General features: G+C 46.5%; 1 protein-coding gene across 1 annotated transcript in view; it reads left to right on the forward strand.

Moving 5' to 3' along the window:
- The window catches only part of LOC146816481 (exportin-5-like), a 1583592-nt gene extending 1576290 nt beyond the window's left edge, over nucleotides 1-7302 (forward strand). The window contains 2 exon segments of the mRNA XM_085610325.1: nucleotides 6823-7063; nucleotides 7066-7302. Of these exon segments, the coding sequence (XP_085466451.1) occupies nucleotides 6823-7063; nucleotides 7066-7163 (339 nt within the window). The 3' untranslated portion in view covers nucleotides 7164-7302.
- Nucleotides 7303-9346: the final 2044 nt, after the last annotated feature.

Raw genomic sequence — 9346 nt, forward strand, 5'->3', positions numbered from 1 at the left:
GCTAATCAGACCCACAGCCCTGCTGTTCTCTCTCTAAATTAATACTATGTACTTTAGGCCATAACCCATTTGGATAGGATCACCTTATTGGCCCCTGTACAGTGTACCCTAGGTACCCAGGGCATAGGTGTACCCTAGGCCTACCAGGGGCTGCAGCATGTATTATGCCACCCCTGGCCTGGCCTTCCATTTTGACACAACTGGCTGATCACTCAGCTGGGGCAAGGTCGTGTAATCACCCCTTGCTTAGGTGTAGTATTCCTATACCTAACTTACATATAGACACGTGTACCTATCAGTCACTCCTATGGCAGGCCTTAACAATCCTGGAGGCAGAGTGCTTGGTAACATGTGAGATGGTGCTCTAGCATGAGCTGAGCCTGTCTGCAGCTTTCGGAACCATATCCTTATAGCTGTTCTATGATATAGCCTACCATATACTCTTAAAGTGCCTTATAATCTTAGACGGTTATGGTAACTATGGTTTGGCTTTATCAAAACATGTCGTGTAAGGTGTCTAACACTTTGGAATAATACCCCCATCCCATTTCTGGACATGAGAATATTATTCCCCCCTTCTAGAGGGAAAGACATGTTAAAATCATACTTCAACTGTTAGCCTCTGACCAAAGCCTCAGCATCACAAAATGGATGCTGCTGCCACGACACAAGTCTGACCTCCTGCAGCTGGGAGTGATCCCAGCCAGGGAGGCCTGGACAATAGGTTTCCTGCTTGGGGAGGTGCTAGCACCTCCCCAGACAGCCTTTAGTGTATTGGGGCAGGGTGGGCTGAAAGGAATGAGACATGCCTGGGGCACACAAGGTGTTCCTTGCATAGTCCAGTTCAAACCGGCGCTGGGGCACTCCAGCCCCAGCTCTGGCGCGAAACTGGACAAAGGGAAGTGGGTGTAACCACCCCCTCCCAGGTCCCACCCATAAGGCGTGACCTAGCAGGTATCCCAGCCCCCCAGATTAGTATAAGAGTGGGAGTTGGGCCTCAAGACTTTAGATTATCCTGAACCTGCAAAACTGAACAGAAACTCTGGACCTTCGACATTCGACGAAAGAAGAAGACTGAAGAATCTCCCTTGTAGCCAAGGAGTGGCTACCCTGTGCAAACAGGCACCATCAAGAGACTACCCTTTGCTTTGCGACCGTTCTACGAGGAACCGACTGCAGAGCCCGACCAGAGCCTTGACTTCCAGACTTCTCCGACCCTCATCCACATCTGCAGCAGAGCTGAGATCCGTGGAGGCGACGAGCGACGTGGGACCGGCTACCTGGAAAAAGTGGCTAGTAACTTACAGCGCAGCTTCTGAGGTACCCTCGAAGTTGTGCACCGGGGATTGAGAAGCCCCAACCCCAAGCACCATCTGCACCGAAGATCAGCCCCCCACACTCCACGAGTCCTGCGTGGGGCCCTTCAGCATTTTCCTGCTTGCCGCGTCTGTCCGTTTGCTTGCCCGCTGGCTAGTGGCCTCTGTGACGACGCACCCTGAAATCTTCTGCGCTGGTTTGGCTCCTCCAGACTGGCTCCCGCTTCTCTGCAAAGAAGAAGCACCCCAGACCTTCCTGGTCTGCACCAGAAGCAAGTCCTTCGTTCTTCGTGGGTTCCGCTTGCCAAGGCTTGGTGAGTCCTAGTCCAACTTCGACGCCGCCGACAGCAAGAGCCTTCGTGGGACAGCTCGCCTCCTGGTCCTGGTCGTCCTCGACGCTTCCTGGTCCTCCTGGCTGCAGCGACAAGCTTCACCTTCACCTGCAATCTTCACGACATCGCCTGGTTCCTTCCTGGTTCCACGTGGTCACTGGCTAGTGACCTTGACTCTGTCCCTTCTGCTTGCAGGTTTCTTCTCTTCTTGATCCCAGCCTTGGGATCCACCGGACACTCTTCCCTGACTGCCTGTCGGCATCTTTCTTCAGGCATCCATAGGAGTCGACGACGAAAACGACGCATCTTCACCCCTATGCACCCGCAGCCTGTGGGCTAGGTAACTTTGGTACTCCGGTGCTCATCAGGATAGTGACTATCCTAGTGTCTAGTTTTCAAGTCTCAACTTCCTAGCTACTCCGGAAGTGTCCTAAATCTACCGTTTTCTAAACTGTACTATTGCTATTGACTTTTACGCATTACGCGTGAGTGTTTCCACTCTGCACACGAATCCCGTGGGCCTCCCACTTCCTAACTAACGCTAGTGTAGTGTAGCCCCAGCGATTCCCTAGGCCTAGGCCTATTCTATTTCCGTGACAGTGGTCCTTATACCACTTACTTAGTATATGGTTTGCGTGGCCCCTAGGGCCTAACTGTATTACTTACCTGTGTGACTTAATGTATGCATAAATAAGACTGTGTTGTACTTACCTCTAATCTCATAAAGAGTGCTGAGGGTTTGCTTAGAATAAATACACTTTATTTTATATATATATCTGTTGTGGTGTCCTTTCATTTGGTATTCAAGGGATTATATATGGTATCACAGCTGGCTTCACATGCCATTCAGAGTTTAGCCTAAGACTGCTCTTGTCCATGCTACCACTAGGATAGCTGGTCTATAAGGTTGACTTTACAACCAATCACCATAAGGGTTTTTGGACTGATATAAGGTGTGCACTAGAACTAGTGACATCATACATCAGGCCAACTTCTCACAGTTGGGCCACCCAAGGCCAAGGTGCAGAGGTGTCTTTAGGCGTTGGATCTTCATACCAGCTCTGGTCACAGCCGGGGGGAACCCTTCAGGTTCAGGCTTCAGGCGTCAGCTTGAAGCTTGTTGTAGGTCAGGGATCACCAGATCAGGATCGCTGGGGAGACGAACTCATGGTGTTGGGCCACTGGAACTCGGGCTGTGGTTGTGTGGCGCGGAGTGGTGCAGAACCGCGGAGCAGTCTGGATCCATCTGGATCCTGGTTCTGTGTTTAGAGTCTTTGTTGAGCAAATCAATTGCTCACAGGAGACCGAATCTTTGAGATGAGTGCATGGCAGGTCCTCCGGGGTCTGAAGGGCTGCTGGACACGCCAGGGTTTCTCTGTAGTCAGGTAAGAGTCGGGACAGGACGGTAGGGCTGGGGAGAAAGCAGTTGGTGTACTCTTCCTGGGTTAGCACAGCTCACTAGTCATTCTTCGTCGATTCTGAGGAGGTGAAGTTCAGGGTCTCACCTAAAAACTGAAGTTAGGGGCGTTTACTGGTAAATTCAGGTTGGGACCAAAAGGTCCTTATCCTGGGGTGAGTGTGAAACCGATAACCATTTTTTTCCCGTAGGAGCCCATGTTAGGAGATTGTGGGCCTAAAATGTTCTAATTGGTGAACTGTTGTTTTGTATGGAGAAAACAGAAACTATAACTCAAGCCAAGAAAAGTTTTACCTGGTATTGCGAGATCCTTAGGTGTGGTATCTAGGCATACCACCCCCAGTATTTAAAGTGATCTAAAAGTAATTGAAAAGTATTCTCAAAGTAATTAACGTGTAATTCAGACCGCTCTTGAAAGTCATACCGGCCTGTAACATTCGCCAATCCATCCTGAATTGCATTGCAAGTTTATTTTACCGACCTATACCAAGTCCTGCTTGGTTCTAGAAATAAAATACAAGTATGTCTTTTTTCATAACTTACCTAATTGGTCTGGATTTAGTCTCTGATTGTGTGCATCAGTCTTGATTGAGTGAGCACAATAAATGTTTAATACACTCTCATGATAAGCCTAACTGCTCGCCCACATTACCACAAAGAGAGCTGTTAAGATTTTTCCTATTATAGCCTCTGCAATACCTCTGGGTTCTCCCTGGACTCTGTACACACTATACCTTACTTTGGTATAGTATATACAGAGCCAGCTTCCTATAGTGAAGTATCTAGAATAGCCTCAAACCTTCAGATACTGCTGGTGAAATAGCTACTCTGGGGAGTCCAGATCCACAGAACCTGGGCTTTGGAGATGTGAGACCCACAGAACATGCCGTTGCACAGCTTGGCATGAACATTTCCAGAGCAGAATTGATCGGCTTCACAAATAGCAGGTTGCCATCAAATGACGCATCCTGTAGGGAAGCCTGGATGTCACAAGAAAGTCATGTAGAATGCATTTGAAGCAGTTCTTTGTATAATAACACTGGTTTCCATAACTAAGTCTAACAAATCCATGGAGTGTAGCTCATCACTCAAGTTTTGTGTGGCCGCATCCTTAGCAGTGTGTGAGAAGGCAAAGCGTTGATCCACTTAGTAGAGAGGACTGGACGTTTCATACCATATCCCAAAGAGTAAGATGAAGCAGGGTCTATTTTTATCATATAGTACCCCATGCCCATTCTGTCCACACCTGTAGCATGAGACCCTGATAAGGCCACACAAGCTAGCATATAGGAATCTGTTAAGTTGACCATACTGTCTTAGTAGTCCTTTTTCTGTCTCAGTAGGCCCTAAATGCCTCTCTGCTGAAATACATGTTATTTCTTCTGTGACACACACGAAGCTTCAGCTCTGTCCCCAAGCCCCCACTCTCCTTGCACAAGATGAGCTCGTCACTTCTCTCACCTATATAAACGTATAAAAATTTCCCTGAAGTGACGCAAATCCTGTTCAATGGATGTTCAATTTCATAATGATTCATGGTCAAACATCAAGTGTCCTTTTGGTAAACTTATGTAATGTGTGTTCCTAATATTTCCGAGAAGTGACCAAAATGCGTCATGTTCTACGGTCAAGGCACCTACTAATGTCGTGATTTTGTGGTCAATGGTTCCTCATTAAAAGAGTATAAAGATCTGCTCCTCAGTCCACTCCCGGACTACCTCGCTGAAATGACTCCTTTGGTCACTGACGCCTGTGTGGTCTCCTTCAATCATCTATCTAGCATCTTTGGCTGAAGCTATAACTGCTTATTGTATTTTGAATTCGTCTCTTTCTCTCTTCTCTGCATTTCCATTGCATGAGTTTGTTCCTCATTCCAGAAATGTGTCTTTAAATGCCCAGTCTTTGCTAAGACTCCCAGGCTCATTATTGAATCTTAAAGTGTTTCTTTACACTTCTTATTGAAGTGTTTTCATTGTAAGAAAGTGCAAACAAACTTGATTCAACTGCTATCGTGTACACGTGTGTTTTCTCATGTTATGTAGAGGCACCCCCTCAAATTAAGCCGCCCTGGTCCAGTGCCCCGTGACCATAAAATGTCACCCCCCCAACAAACGCAGTAACAGGTTGTGAAGGGGAAGACAACACGGGAGAGCGTATTGGAGGTTTTAGAGTCTTTATTGCTTTGTGCACATGTTTTCTTATGGGGGTGGGTCAGTAATAAGGTAGGGGAGTCTCTGTGGCCCGTTCTCGGGGTTCCTTCCTTCCCGCTGTGATCCTTCCTCTCCCAGGTTCTGGTCCAATACAGGCCGGCTTGGTCGTCTGAGGGTAGCTTATCGCCCAGGATCTCGGAAAACACAAAAAGAACCTGAGGTGAGCACTCTGTATTTCCTTTGATAGTGATAGGGAAGGGGGTGAGGGAACACTCTGTGCACAAGGGGTCAAGAAGCGTGTGACTGGGTGCTCAGGGAGGGTTGTGATTGGGATCTTCACCGGCACAGCAACTGTAAGTGCCCAGACGTCCCCTTAATTCCCCGCTTTACGGACGCCCACCCTTTCTCCCCACCCAGCCCGTGAAGCGCTCGCGTACCTGCGAGAGCCACGCTCCTCCGGGAACGTGGCTGGGCGGCTCACGATGTCGTTGGCCTCCTGGCTCTCGTAACCCGTAAACTGCTTCCTCTCGTGGGCTCGTCCTCCGACCTTCTCTCCTCCGGCCGACGTCCAGCACCACGGCCTCGCTCTCCGCTCTGCTGTCCGAGGCTCTCTCCTCTTTCTCTGCTCCTCCATCCAGAATCTCTTGCTCACTCTTCGTTCCGTCGTCCTCCTCTCCTTCCCGGGTGTCCACACACACTGGCGGTAGCGCACTTCCTGGTATATCAACCCCTCCTTCTTCTTCGTCACTGCTATGGGCAGGGCTGTACGCGAACCCTTTCCAGTTAAAGGAACGGTGTCCCGTTTCTTCCTGCACGATGGGGAACTGTGCTCCTGATGGGATCCACTCAGTCTGCTGATGGGAAAAAAGAGGGGACAGCGTGTCGATCACCTTGGATGACCTACCGGTTGTGTTCTCGTTAGGCTTCGCCCTGCTACACAGGTTAACAGATAAGAAGTATTCAAGAAACTCAAAGCTATACTGCTTGAAGAAAATACCTTTTTGCCCAAAGCATCAATGCGTTTTGATTACTTGTCTGCAGTAGTAGAAGGTAAAGCTAACAGCTGTGGTAAGGAGTACCCATTAGAAAAGTGAGTTACTTTTCCTTGATAAGGTTTTTTATTCTGTTAGATACCTGACCCTCCTATAGACTCATATCCCACCCTCAATTCCATCCATCTTGCAGAGGCCACGTCAGTTATACAATACTCCACTTTATTTCCATCCTGGCCTCTGTAGAGTGTGGAAAAAGAAGCAGAATTGATCTCACCAGTACAATTTGGTGTCCTCGTGAACTAGTTTATTTCTAGAAATGCGATCACGCGGATCTGCAGCTGGTGCAGCAACAGCGCTTGATGCCCATGTACTATAGTTGCCTAAAATCTTCCAGAACCTGTTGAAGTCAGGGAACGATTCACGAGGCGTGTCTGTGCAAAGATAACTTTTCCATCAGAAAACATGTTATCGAAGGTAAATAACTTCTTTTAGAATTAACCTTGCCGATGCAATTTGTGGTATCAAAAGGGACTGCTTAGTCTATTACCTTGAGAGGTCGAATATCGAGTGTCTGTATAAAAGTAAGCAATAGTCTTTTCTTTCTCTTTACAGAAACCGTTGACTGAAGAGCCCAGCATGGGTATTGTTCCACCTCCTCCAAAGATGCAGAAGACAGAGCTTTTTCCACCTCATCTTCGTGAGCACGCGCATTCTCTTCCGCCTCGTTTCATGCCACAAAATACTTTTGAACCTCCATTTAGAAATCCAGAGCATGTTCCACCTCCATTCGCACCACCAAATATTAATGAGCCACCCCAGCCACGTTCTTATGACATGAATAGATTTGGAATGCCTCGGCTAATCTCGAGCCACTTCCAATACAATTACAGGCACAAATGATGCTTCACTCGTTCTTGGGGAATCCACTATTTTTTCAGGTTCGATTTAGGTAGCCAAAATGTTTAACTTCACTTGAGCATAATCAACAGCTAGTCTCATCCAGTAGTGGTTCTTTTACTGGTGCTCCCTGAAAATGATGCATTTCTTTCCAATTTGAATACCTGTTTTTAATATAGAAAAAATTATTATGTTAAAAACACATGCAATGCTCACCCAAAGGTTGAACTATTGATGTACAATCATTATAAAACATTTTTATCTTACTGATTTAGGAGTAGGTCCCTAACTGCAATTACTGTAATTCAGCAGCGCCAGGAGTTAACAAGAGTACAAACAACTGAAGTTTCAATTTGGTTGTGTTATGTTGTTAAAATGTATCATCTTGCATGGTTATTCTACAAGCAACCCATACATTTAATCTCAGTTGTGTATATAGTGTCTTTATTATGTGATGCATTTGTTAATTTCCAATTAAATAACTACCTCTCAAATTGTTTTATCATTGAAACATCTAGTGATGCTCTCCTTGAGTACCAGGGTATGATTCAAGGCAAAATTTGATGTGAGATAGAAGGAAAAAAAGCTGCTCCTGGTGCTGCACAGGTGCTTTATTTGTTTTTACATTCTGACTGAATTATTATTTTATTACAGATTTATACATGATAAATACCTATACCTGCTATAAATCTGTAAATGTCCACGGGTCAGATTCAATGCTATCACCTTAATATAGTACAGCTAACTTTGGAAATAATTTTTACTGCTGTACAGTGTACATGAAAAATTAAAAGGAAATGAACTGGGCCCTATTTGGCTACTCTTGAATTCACCTCACTTTCATGGCTCCTAAACGGATAGTAGGGTTGAGCTTCCCTTTGAGTTGCTGGAGCACATCACTGCAGTCACTGCTCTCGCTTCCAGACCCTCCTATTGCTCTTCTCTGATTGAATTCCAATCCACCTTTTAACCCCTCCTCTCTGGGCACTGGCTAGAGCATCCAACTAAAGGGCCAAAAGATTTGCTATCTGATAGAGAATTCTTTCTGCAGTTTCCTTACCTTAGAATAATCCCCAGGCATCATATTGGATCCAGAAGTTTTTCTAGCAGTACCTCTTTGCGCCGGTAGGTGGCGTTCGGCTCCGTGTCAGCTGCACCGGATGTGGCATGTGTGGTGCTCATGTAGGTGCCATGCGTAGACGCTGAAATCAGTTTCTTTTTGCAACTTTCCACACCAGAAGCATGGAGCCACGAAGAATGTTGATGTGCTGGTTTGCAGTGCTAAGGACCTCAGAAGTGTAACCCTATAATTAAATCAGTTTGCAGAGCGGGGAGGATGGGAGGGTCAGTAAGGAATCTGCAGCTAGATAGTCTCTATCTGATAAGGCATTACTGTACTGAAGGTAAGTAACTTGTTCATCTGAAGAGACTTCTAGTCGCAGATTCCTTATCTTACAATAGATACCCAAGCAATCCCTCCCCGGAGGTGGGTCTGCGAATAGATTTATACAAAAAAATGCTACAGGACCAAAGGGAAAAATGCCATTCTCTTCCAGGGGATCCTCATGAATAGTCATAAGCACATGAATATTCCTGCCCATTCGCGGGGACCCCGGAAACAGTATATACATATATGTGAAAAATATATATGAATATATATATATATTATCTACTGGCGGTCGCCAGTAGATAGTTATAGTTACAACCTAGTTTCCATAGGAAATCTCAAAATTCTATTTTGAATAACTTTGGCGCCGGTTGACGAATCCTCGCGAAATTTTCAAAACTAATGGGGCGCTCCGTTCAGCTCCTACCCTGAAAGTCTCGGGGTGATTCGTCAAGCGAACGCCGAGAAAAAGGGGGGGTCCCAAAACGCGTTTTCCCCATGCATTTTTCCATAGGACCTTTAGTCGCAGCTACAGCCCGAACGGCTGAACAGAATTACGTGGAATTTGGCAGAGAGATAGCCATAAGGTCAAGGAAGTGCCTTTTGCAGGTCTGGTGTAAATCTGTTCAGTATTTCCTGAGAAAATAGCATTTAAAAGCATATCAATATCGATACGCGCGCACCGTGCGCGCACTGTGCGCGCACCCTGCCGTGCGCGAGCGCAACTCTGATTGGTTGTTAGATGTCGGTAAACATTCGAATCGGTCGAAACCAGGAAGTGTCGGCCGCCATTTTGTCTCTCGCAGTCTGAGGGGGTGAAAAACAAAGGTGGAGAATGTGAAAAGGGGGCAG

The sequence above is a fragment of the Triturus cristatus genome, chromosome 6, assembly GCF_964204655.1.
Source record: "Triturus cristatus chromosome 6, aTriCri1.1, whole genome shotgun sequence".
In the NCBI taxonomy this organism is placed as follows: domain Eukaryota; kingdom Metazoa; phylum Chordata; class Amphibia; order Caudata; family Salamandridae; genus Triturus; species Triturus cristatus.